General features: G+C 39.6%; 1 protein-coding gene across 1 annotated transcript in view; it reads right to left on the bottom strand.

Moving 5' to 3' along the window:
- LOC124157444 (protein patched) overlaps positions 1–12,973 on the bottom strand; it is a 179,355-nt gene that overhangs the window by 162,297 nt on the left and 4,085 nt on the right. The window contains exon 2 of the mRNA XM_046532146.1: positions 1,076–1,268. Coding sequence (XP_046388102.1) covers positions 1,076–1,268 — 193 coding nt within the window. The remainder of the gene's footprint in view (positions 1–1,075; positions 1,269–12,973) is intronic.

Raw genomic sequence — 12,973 nt, 5'->3', positions numbered from 1 at the left:
GACCATAAGAATGAGGTTTTTATTGGCGCGCCCACGGATCGGATCACGACATCCGAAGTGTGTTACTCGGGAGCAAGTCGAACGGGACATTTCCTCCAGATGAGGAGGGCCAGCGTAACATTTCTGTGGAGGGGGAAGAGGACACCTCTGGTCAATTTATTCATTCATGTCGTTTGACTCGCGGGTAGTTGCGATTACGTGGGCAGTTGAGCCACCAAAGTTCGGTCGATCGCAACTACCCGAGGCAACTGCCGTTGCTGCCAAAAGGAGATAAAAATATTGTGAAAACCATACCGTGTTCCTTAGTAAATTTTATGAGTGAATTACTCAAAATTCAAGAGAATTAATGAACTCCCATTCGCCGATGCATTAAAAAAAAAACAAACCAAACATGATATTCTCCATAAACAACCCTTTCATATACTCCCATTCTAGCTCATATTATACCCAGATTTCGACGAAACTCTGGATTTTTCAAGGTTAAGTTGATTTAACATGATAGCGCACTACTAAAGCTTGAATTGGCACAAACTATAGCTGCAAGACTTAACACGGTCAATGTACGACTGATTTCACCTTCTAAAAATTAGTGATCTCACTCATGATAAGAAAATACTGGGTTTTTTACCGTACATTGGCGGAGAGCAACCATGATTTGGACAATAAATGCCGTATTTACGACCTAAATGTGGCAATAGCGTGGAAAATATAGTCTTTATGCCTATAAAAGAATAACTTAGCCACTTCCAAACTATTTAATTTAATAAGAAAAAGACGATATCGGCAGTTATGTCATCCTCAAGTGACATCGAAGCACTAAGTTTGTAAATACAACTTACGGCAATGACTATGTTAATTCTTTTACAGACATCATGACAAAGTTACACCAAGAGAGCTTCGAACTTAGATTTTCATGGTCTTTCTGCATGGAAAGAGTTTAGAACCCACTTCGGGGGACTTCACCAAAATTTTACTCTGATCGAAGGGAATGGTTTAGTTGCGGGGAAACCCTTCCTCCGTTCGGTTCCAGCACGTCAAATAGTGACAAAAGAATAGTAGGGATGTCGACACGTACCTTCGACCCATAGCTTGTGGACCCTGGTCTCCGAGGATGCGGACTTGAGGCCGACGGCGAAGCAGGCGATGAGCAGCGTGGCCACGAAGATCACTTTGCCCGCGTGCGCGTGCACGGACGTGCCGAGGCGGTAAAGGCGACCCTGCGCCCACGACCGCACCCAAGCAGACGCCCGACGTCCGGACGCCTTGCCCTGTCGCGATAAAAAAACATGATCAAATGAGCACAAATTGGTTTTGGAAATCCTCGGTATCAGAGGTAAAAAAAAATACAACATCCACAGGAAGGATGGATGGAATCCACATCACCAAGGAAGACATAATCACTGATAATCTGCACGGAGTAATCCAAGCTAGGATGGAAGTAAGTAATCATGATTGTAAATCAAGTAATCCATCACTAAAAAATGACCTTCTACTCAGGCATAACCATACTCCATACTGTAAACACATAAGTATTTTTTTAATGCCTAAGACGACGCATAATTCCCACTCAACCAGTAATTCTTCGTGACACATTAATCGTTTAAGACTTATGTTTTCATCTCTAAAATTTCAGAATACACGAGGTGTACTCTTCACAGTATCTAACTATATTACAAATTTTTCAAAATTTTATCTCTTTTTCCTCAAATGTCGTTCTTGGAATACAGATGCTTGTTGGCCAAATCCGACTTATAAATAATGGATCGAAAGGTAAATGAAATCTCCATCAAAACTTGAGTAATTTTTTCGCCGCATGGAATTCCATTTCTTTCCCACGACTAAAATAAAATCCGAAGGAAACCAGGCTACAGCCCGACACGATTCTTCAGAAGAAGCTAGAAAATTTTAAAAAAAAACTGCCTTCTCATCACATTTCCGCGGGAACATTTGGTGATCCTTTAGAATATCAAGAAAAGGAACTCTCTCCGTGAGACCTCATCACTGAGTATCACTCGTGACATTGAGAGAAACAATTTAATTTAGGACAAAAATGCGAAATTAAAATAAAAATGAAATGGAATTGCCACAATACAACTGAATGCTGTTACCTTATTATACAAAACAAATTTAATACATTCAACCTTTATAAAAACTAATGAAAAATTCTCTCTGGTAAAAAACTCGTGAAAATATATTCCGTTGAGAAATATCAGGTCATCATATTCAGAACTTCACACAATATTCCCAAAAAATCATTCGGGACCTGCCTTCAAAACATTATAATTTTTGCACCATCAAACTTTCGCATACGCATGGAGACTTCACTGAATGCGAAACCCCACACAATGGCGAAACGTGAGACTGAAGGAAAAGGAAGAGCACAAAGTAACAAAAAACAAAAGATTCACGTCAAGCGCATTAGCATTCCGGGAAGAAAAAGGCGAAAAAAATCCACGCAGACCTCCCAGAGCATCGAGAGAATCACGAGAACGAAAGAAAAAGGAGAAAAGAGTTGAAATAACGAGAGAATGAGAGTGAGGGAAAAGTAGAGGTGTATCGGGATAAAAAAAAAGGAATAAAGAGACGCGAACTTGTCATTAGACCTTTACGGGGTTTCATCAGATAAAGCGAATGCCTGGCCCAAGTGTATACAGGGGGACACGGTCGGTGCTCGCACCGGCTTGCCCCTCATATTTCCAGCGAGCACGGATCCCCACTGTGCGGCCTCATTACCTCTTGCACGAATAATTCACTCAGCCCGGCCTCCCTAATGGCCTCCCGATCCCTCTCTCCGCAAGGAACACGTCCGCCCGCGGTCATGGCAACCACCACCCACACAGATCTCTCTCCCATCTACACTAAACAACGCCCGTATACGACCACCCTTCGCGGAATACGAGGAGATATCGAAACAGACCCACGATGAATTTTTGATTGTTATTACTATCGTTTTTCATTAAATTTTCTTCAATTTTCACTGAATTCAAAGCAAAGAGTATGGGTTCTCACCGCAGTGACTCATTACTGAATGCATAAAAACAATCTTATTGTTTGTAATTTTTTTAATGGCTCGACGCGTTTCGACGCTGAGGCGTCATTCTCGAGTACTAGGCGTCATTCTCTCGAATTCTTTCTCCTAACTCAGCGTCGACACGCGTCGTACCATTAAAATAATTCTGTGAAAATTAATAAAGTTGTTTTTATTCATTCAGCATGAATATTCACAGAGTGAAAGTCGAATCAATTGAATTCATCTTAACTCTTTAAACCAAGAAATTTTCTCGTGATGCGGCAACTTGATTTTATTATGGCCTTTTGTAGTTTAATACATTTATTTGGATAGGGAATGAGTATATCAAAACTATTTGCAATATAAAATATATAAAAAATTCAATTTAACTTATTAATTAACATTTAATCCGGTCTATAATTGACAATGGTCTTATCTGAACAACCATATTAAATCAATACAAAATAAAATATTATAACAATGATAGAAAATATTCAAACGAAAAAAGTATGAACAAATAAAAAAAGTAACATATAAACAAAGTTACAGAAAAAATGAACTTCATAAACATGGATTTTACGTTGATTTTGGCTGCTATTAATATTATTTAGTTACCGGATGGGGTGGGTTTAATTTAAGCATTTTGCGAACTGCACCGGCCTGGCTCCTCTCATAACTTGGGATTTCCTCTTCAATTCAAAATAACGGCAACTCCCTTCCATCTCATCTATAAATCCTATTCTCTTCTCTCCCATCCCTCGCTTACCAATAATTCTTCTCTCTTAAAATTACACTTTGTACAATTAATAGATACGGGATTTTCGACGCCGCCGCGCAACGGTATAAAATCGCAAACTGAGAGGGAACCTATTTCGCACAGGGCGGAATTTTTTATGCATTCATATACGTATCATGATTAAAAGAAAAGATTGAGTTAATTCTACACGACTTTAAGCATACAACACATTAAATGTTTTCAAATCAGCATTCAGCATGGGATAGGCTACAAAAATCTTCTTTTAACAAAAAAAGAAAGCCATGTCTCTGTTAGGCCTTCTTTACCGCTTCACGGAAATTAAGGATCCCATTGCACTTCACTCCTATTTCTCAACGATTGTCCTTCCCATAGTTTTGTATTGCTCTCCAATTTGGTCCATGTCAGCCCCGACTAACCTAAAATCCCTCGATTGCATCCCCCACTTCTTTGCCAAAATAGTTAGGCATAGAATCCCTCACTTAAGCAATGCTTAAGCAATGCAATTGCTTCTCTTTCCTTGTCTAATCTGCAGAATCTCAGACTTAAAACGGACTTCAACTTTCTACACAACATATTGAACTCGACTTTTGACTGCCCTGAACTCCTCTCTCAGTTGAATTTTAGAATACCGACTCGTTCCACCCGCTCGCTCTCCCTACTCCACCTACCGATTCCCAGAATCTCCCTGACCAAGCGCTCACCTTTATATCGCCTCTCCTCCCTTCTAAATTCGCTCCCTCCTTCCATAGATCCTTTTTACCTGTCACGCAAAAAATTCACCACACAAGCTTTGACCCATATGTCTGCTAATTGAATGTTATACTTCCCTACTGGTTAATTCTTTGTTTGTTTTTATATTGTTATTGTATTGTGTCTAATTCATGTATGTCATTGTTAAAAGTTTCACTGTAAATTGGCGTCACGGCTGTATGTGAAATTTACTTAAATAAATAATAAAAAAAATTTCGGACCTTTATATACGATAGTTTTGAATGAAAACTATTCTCTCGATTTAGTAAAGTTTATAAATTACTTAACGGCACTTCCCCTGTCTCACAAAAAGATGCATTTTTAGCAATATACAAAATGCATTTCGTCTTCGTTTTGCGCCTAACCCAATCTAAGTCTAACCCAATGAATAAATTGGCGGAATTTTCTGAACGATGGATAGAATTGTGCGGATGTGAAATGTATATGTAATGCGAAATGCAATACTGAAAAATAGAATCCCAGTTTATGTTCGATTTCTGCGATTGCTGGGCACTGAAAGACTTTCGCAAAGTAGTCAAAGAAATCAAAGAAAGGGAATTCCCATGACCAGTTGTGCCACATTATTTAAAAAAATGCATTTCCAAATCTTTTAAGTACTTGCTGACGTGCATTTTTTTCTTATCTTCTCTTTCAAGGCTAAAATCAATGTGTTATTAGGTTAAATAAACTCAGCAAATGACACACCATGGTATTTTATAATTACAATGAATATGAATTATAAGAAAATTTTAAAATATTAGCGAAGCCCGATAATGACAAAAGACGGTAGGGAAGTACTACTATAGCTTTAAACGGCAGACGGTTTAAACACTAAAATGTTTCCTTCTCTGGAAGGAGGGGATTGCCTTTTGTGCACACCCCTGATGCACTCGGAACAGGCACCTGACCTGTAATAACCTTCGAAGGCCTTGAAAGTTATGCGGGTTTCCTTTACTGACCATTGTTTTAATATCCAAGCATCAGAAAAAAATTATTTCATTAAATAATGTACAAATTTATTTTGCACAGCGCTGAATATTCAAATCATCGTGGGCTTTTAGAGAAACGGCCGTTGCTCTCATGGCTACGTCAAAATAGGCGTTTGTTTACGGAATTTCAGCTGATTGCTCGAAATATCTTCAACTTCAAAAGGCCATTGGCTGTAGAATTTTGCGATGTTGAGGAAAATATCGGATCTGAGACATTGGTCTCAGTCCCTCATCTCGTTAAAATTAAGAGAAGTTCAAAGGATAATTGCCACTTGTCGCCGAAAATAATGTACGGCGGGTAGTCGCTACAAGGAGAAAAATCGGGGGGGCGAAGCCCCCAAAGCCTAGCTACGTGCCCGACAATCGAGCATGTAACCAACCCACTTATGCTCGCTGGCTGGACACGCCCCTTCCGCGACCACGGAGAAGGCAACCTTCACCTACTCACCTTCGGAGTAGCACCAGTTCACGTGAATACATACATACACGTTTGCACACTTGGAGAGGGGAAACGGGGTGGGGTGGTACTGCCATACTCCCCTCCCCCCACCCCATCGCACGTAAGCTAGGCCCGGTTCCCCCAACCCCACCCCCTTTCCTCCAGCACTCCTCCATTCAATGAACTCACCCCCTCCGCGCTCCCGCAAAACATCATCGCCGAGAGAGGCCATAAAAGTGCGACCGGGGAAGTCTTCTTCTTCTTCCTCGGCCGCAGCCGCCGGTAATCGACCTTGCGGCGTAAACAGCTGAAGGCGGGCGAGCGGGGTATTCACCGCGCGACGACGCAGGAATTAAATACGCAGGCGACGTGCCAATGCGGCGTCCTGCGCGTGAAACATAACTCCTCTCTCTCTCTCACTCACTCCATCAGATCGGAAGTGGACTAGGAAACGGGCACTGAGGAGGGATTGCTAGACACTGTTCGTAATTATTCCGATCGGTTTTCATAACGAATGGTTGATTCCGATCGGTTCCGACCTAAATATTTTACGGACTTTTGATTTGTGTCGCACTATCTTCTATCGTAAAAGCATTGCAATCATCCGGGTAAACTCGTCTCGGGATTCCCACTAGGTTAAATTCCCCATTTTAGCCAACGATTCAAGCTCCGACTCGGGGCTCATCATCAGGGGTTTTAATTCTAGTTTTATTAGTTGTTGGCAAGTCTCATAGTACAATTAATTTGGTTTATTAAACTAAATCCATCTACATTATCAACATCTATATTATTCGCCGGGAAAGCATAAAATCTTATTTCACTCTGCAATCAATTTCAGTTAGGTTTTCATCATCCTGACTTGCGAGTCATTCATAATAAAAGAATGAATCTCTTCGAAATTGTTTAGCTACGGTTGTGCTCTTAAAATTTGGTGGAATCCTCATTATACAATACACAGGTGAAGATAGGGCTTAGAGTTAGTTCAGTGGGGAATAAATTACATGGTGGGAAACATCACTCTTGATGTAATTTTAAACATCGAACTCGAGAGTTCAAAGATTTAAATGGAATAGATTTCAGGGGACTAATTTTGCATTTTTAAGATCGGTTTTCATTCTGAATTGTTGATACCGCAGTTTTAAACGCGATCGTAATTTGCTGTGTTCGAAAATTCGTATTCCGACCATGATATGAGCCCTCGTAATGATTCGTCGGAGAGAAAATTTTCAAACATAACAAATTCGGACCGAGTTGCAGCCAATCGGAATCAACCATTCGGAATGAGATTTGGTCGGAATCGTTCCGAACACTGCCAAATACCCCTCAACACACAATCAAGCTTTCGCAAGGCCTCAGCCAAAAGCGTGAAGGGCAGTTTATAGAAAACAATTATCTTTATGGAGTACATAGCGTGAAATCTAGCACTCATACGTTAATGACGACGATAATAGAAAAATATTAGAGCAGAACCAAGTGAAATTAACGAATGACCGATTTTAGATTAGATTTACGGGAAAATCAGCGAGAAATGCTCGGAACGTTTAGGCATTTGTTTCATGCGATTTCCCCCAGGGTTTTGTTAACTCAAATCATAGCAAAAGGCATCTCGGTATGTAAAATAACCAATGGGATTCCATAGAGGAGGCCAAATTCCCTCCCATAGAAGTCTGATTTCTGTTGTCATTTCGGTCGCATTTTAATCCGTTTTCAAAAATGTCCGCGGCGCGGTAATGAGTGCAATTTGATCCACTTTTATCCCAATACTTTGGAGTATAATGTTTGTAATTGCGAGGAATAGCATTGAAAAGTAATGAATTTGATAGATCACATCATCATGTGTATAAATTTCGGTCAAAAACGCTGATTATACCTTATTTCCCTAAGAGACTCGGATCAATTTGTCCATCAGCGACGCGAGTGGCGATTTTGTAAACCCATTTAAATGTGCGGTGGGTGACAACACATTTAGAGGCCGACTTGTGGATCCTCTCTTGTAATATTCGTGGATAGATATCATATGGAATGGACAAATACTTCCGAAAAAGGTATCGACACAACTTAGACACTACTCAACTCTATTTCAAAAAAGTATGTGAAGCAGTTCGCGGTGAATTCCTTTATCCTTTTGATTCTTCCAAATTTCGTATTCGTGATTCCTGGGTAAGTGACCTCATCAACCACACCCCATTGTTTCCTCATTTACTGTTACTTAAACGTTTGATCCTTGGTACTGAACACAATCATTCGCGCACTACCCAAGTCACAAATTCCACGTTTAGACTCCTTTTCTATTTCTAAAACAGTCGCATCGCTCTCTTAATGGTATACAAACAGGGATCCGGACTTACAAAAATATTGGATGGGTTTTTTAATAATTTTAGAAGAGTCATATGATCAACATTAGAACCCTGATAACTCAAATCTCGATATCTGGACACTTCGGGGAAAATCGACAAGCCTGACACATTTTTTTCACACACCCATAATGAATTTTTGAGGGGGCTCGGGCCCCCTCAGGCCCCATGGAGTCGGCGCCACTGTATATAAACCTCGAGAACTCAAGACGGGCATAGAACATCGCTCTATAGAAGCGTAGAGGGCAATTACTGAGATTGATGGTCGTGACGACACCTCATCGTTCTTCAGAAAAACCAATACGACTTCGAAAGACAGTTTGGGGCAAAGCCGTGCCAGGCATTGGTCTTCTTTTATGCGCGGTTTCAAACGCACGCAAGGATTTGGTAAGTGGGATAACTGGTGATCGAAAAGACAATGGAAACCTTGTGATAAGAATTGTCTGAGCGTAGAACGGATGTCAGCAGGGGTGAGTAAGGGGAAGATTTGATTTGATCTTCAATCGTGAAAGGAATTTTGGCTTAAATATTTACTGACAGAAAGCGAAACGGGACCTTACACACATTTTTCCAAATGAGTGGAGAAAATGAGGAAAATAAATGAGTGAAGTTTTACATATTTCATTCATACCGACAAAAGTTTCATCATTATAAGCCAACAATCCTATGATTGGTTTGGCGCAGCTCTCCATTCCGCTATGCTACCTTTTAGTAATTACATATTTCTTCTCTTTGACATCCTTTATAATCTATCCTGTGTAACTCATTCGGAGCCGTCCCTTGCTCTTCTTCTTTTCTCACTGTCCTTCTACGATTGTTTTCATCAGACCATTAAGCCTCATAACATGCCCATACATTAAATTAGAGCTAAAATCGAGGCCGAATTAGACCACTGAAATCTATTCCATTGAAATCCATGAACTTATCGAGTTTGAAGATTAAAACTTCATCAACCATGAGTGTAACTAAGTGATGCTTGCCACCATCAAATTTATTACCCAATGAACTAACGCAAAGCAACATCTTCACCTCTATCTATATCAAGAGAAACCCATAAAACTTAAAGAGCACGAACACGAATGTAGCTAAACAATTTAGATGAGATTCGTTGTGGCCCTTTATGTGACTAGGAAGTCAGGATGATAAAAGTCTAAGTGACCAGATGATTGTAAGGCTTTTACGTTAAAAATTAGAGCACCATAAAATATTTAGGTAAGAATTTCCCTCATTTATTCGGATTATTCTTCAATATTTAGAGCACATTACTTTATGGGCAACAAGCATGGGCGTTCACAGTAGCAGAGAAGTGGAAGCATTTGAAAAGTGGCGCCACCGAAGAAGGTTATAATGGATCGACCAAATGAGTAGTAAAGAATTGCTAAATTCTTTACTACTCATTCGGCTAAAATGGAAACCATTTAAAAAACTCTTCAGAAGAAGACGGGCCAACTTAATCGGCCACATCATGAAGCCTAATGGCCTGATGTAGACAATTTTCGAAGGATAAGTGAACGGTAAGAAAGGCAAAAGACGGAACAGAATAAGCTTCATAGGACAAGTTATGAATAATGAAAAAGAGTAGAAATAAATGAATTAAAACAATTTCTCATTTACGAGAGCGGAGCGTAGAACTGCGTTAAACCATACTTCAGATTGTTGACTAAAGATGATGATGATTATGATAAAATATATAAAAAAATCCAATAGACTTCAAAGTCTCTTATAGAATATATTTAGGAAACAAATTACCAACCAATAATAAACAATACACTATTAAAACACTTAATTAATATAAAAACGTGTTTAAAATTGTCCAAATCTTTCATTCCAGGAGAAGAATACAGTACGGACATGTTAGGACGGAAAAGAGAGATGCAATGAAGATGTAATCGGGAATTCCAAACGTTTGTAACATCCCTCGCGACATGAAAATGGAAAAACTGACAACATTACGCGACGCGACAGACAGCCTGTCCAAATCAACTCTTCCTTTGGTGGACAGTCGCATGATCGAGATTCAACTGTCTTTCTTCCCTTCGGCTCGAAGACTCAAAAGGGGACACGCGACTTCTGAGCAGCATCCGTGATCTTCCGTCCGCCACGACAAGACGTCCGATTTGATTTACAGCCAAGGCTAGACGTACTACGCGGGGGAGAGAGAGGGAAAGCAGCCTCATCTTTCGGGAATTGGTATGTCACTGGCGCCTCTTGGCTTCAAGTACCAGGAACAAAAAAAAAGAAGAATCAGCGGTCACGCTGAAACGTGCGAAGTGATCGGCAGGGTAAGATAAGCGATATCCAATAGGATGACGCAAAGCGCGAACCTGGATGTCTCACTCAGTCCGAGACGTGCAGGCCAAAATACTATCCAAAGCAGTGGCGTAACTATTGGGGGGAGGGAGGATGAGGGGGATAGATTCCCCCTCCCCTCAAAGCCTCAGATAAATCAAAAATATATTTAAAACTTGTCTTGTTTTGACATTCAATAGATGCATCTTCTCAAAATTAAATTTTAACTGCCAAAATATTGTAAAATGTATTTTTAGGCATGTAATTTTGCAAAACTTTTCCCGGACCCCTCGGGGAGGGGGGGGGGGGGTCGCCCCCAGGCCCTCCCATCCCCCTCCAAGGAATATTCCAAGTTCCGCCACTGATCCAATGATATACAAAATCCTGCGTACTAGAGGTATAGAGATAAAATGTGGAGCGCGAGGAGATTAAATCACCAATGCTACCATTATTGCAAAGTATTCTACTATTTAAGGTGAGTATTTCCATGGAGTACTTTTGAGAGCCTATAGAGGTATTTTGAAAGGCTTGGATTTAGGTTTTAATAAGAAGTATTTTAGGAGCCTCCCCTTTCTTCAAATACTTCCCTCTTCAATTCACTTTAGGGCCTGTAATGTTTGGTTCTTTTTCGGCGAACACTAGCAGTAAAGCTTTCTCGGGTTCTGAACCGGGTCAGGTCCTTCATATATCCTTCCAACGTTTCGATAAGCAACTCGCCCATCGTCTTCAGGGATTCAGGTATCCAATTATTCTCATCCTTTATACAATGATCCTTGGATTCCTGAATCCCTGAATACGAATATAGATTTGCTTATCAAAACGTTGGAAGGAGATGTGGAAGACCTGACCCAGTGTAGAACCCGATAAAGCTTTACTGCCACTGTAAGGCCTTAATTCTATCCCTAGGTAAACGAGGGAGAGGAAGGAAGAGAAAAAGGATTTTTAAATAGAACGAAGAGGATTAAGCCTAAATGTGAAGGGAAGAGCTTAAAGGGGAAGACATTATTACCGATACGTGTCCAGCGAATCGAAACAGAAAAATCCACGCATAATTCCCGGTTTTCCAGGGATATTCTACAAAATTCCAGGTTAATCTTACGTGATTACTGCGATAGATAAAAATTTTGAAACACCCAATATTACTTCAATGCTTTTTACAAATATTATATTTAAGCATCATATTACGTTCCTAATTTAAAGACTTACACTTAATAATAGAAATTTTTCACTTAAATTGTGAATGTATCACATATCACCTCAAAAACATTCTTCATACTTAAAAGAATTACAAAAAAAGACTAACAAATTTTAATCCAGATAATGGGTGTTGTACGGGTAAAATGTTTGCGTGAAATTAATTTGAAATAAAATATTTTGAAATTTCAGGCATTTAGAACAAATATATTCATGCAGTGGCGTAACTAGGAATATGCTATGGGAGGATGGGATGGCCTGGGGGGGGGGGGGCGACTCCCCACCCCCCAGAGAACCTTTTTGGGGAAAATGTTTTTAAAATGACATGCCTGGATATACATTTTACATCATTTGACACAAAAAAAACTTTAAGCAGATGCAGTTATTAAAGTTCAAAAACAGATAATAGTTTTAAATAACTTTTTTTATACTACAGAGGCTTTGAGGGTGATCTATCCCCTCATCCCCCCCCCCCCCCATAGTTACGCAACTGTATTAATGAATAATTCATGCATAATTCCCGGTTTCCCGGCAATCCCCCCGGTTACCGGGCACTATGCTATCTTCCCCACTAGGAAGCCAGGATAAAAGCCTGAGTGATGAGATGATTGCAAAGCTTTAACAATTTAAATTAGAGCGCCACACATCAAAAGTCTGTAAAACATTTAAGCATGTACAGCATTGATTTGTACTCTTCTTCAATATTTATAGAATATTACTTAATGGGTGCGAAGTATTGACGTTGGACGATGGGTCAAAACATTCTTTAAATTATTTCGATTTATAATTACGGTGATTACGGATTATAATAATGATGAAATATATAAAATGCAATAGAATAAATTCGATAGGAATGTAGATCTCTTAAAATTGTATATAGCAAAAATATACACGCCAATAAAATATATATGATTAATCTACCTAAATTAATATAAAAATGTGTAAAAAATATAGATTTGACGACCTTAGGCGGTATACGCAAAGAGCGAGATATGGTATTATTTTAGGGAATCACAATAATAAAGTTAACATTTATATCTTTTTGCACGCATAATTTTACATGACAATTCAATTTCGTGCAAATATCTATGCACTAGGAAGCATTAGTATTTTTACGACGGAATTTTAGGCAATTATTATGTCAATGAAAAAGTTTCGTCACTTCCTACAATATTTCTACGGCAGTGTTCG

This window comes from Ischnura elegans, chromosome 4, assembly GCF_921293095.1.
Source record: "Ischnura elegans chromosome 4, ioIscEleg1.1, whole genome shotgun sequence".
Taxonomy (NCBI): Eukaryota; Metazoa; Arthropoda; class Insecta; order Odonata; family Coenagrionidae; genus Ischnura; species Ischnura elegans.
This window is presented reverse-complemented; position numbering and strand designations above follow the sequence as displayed.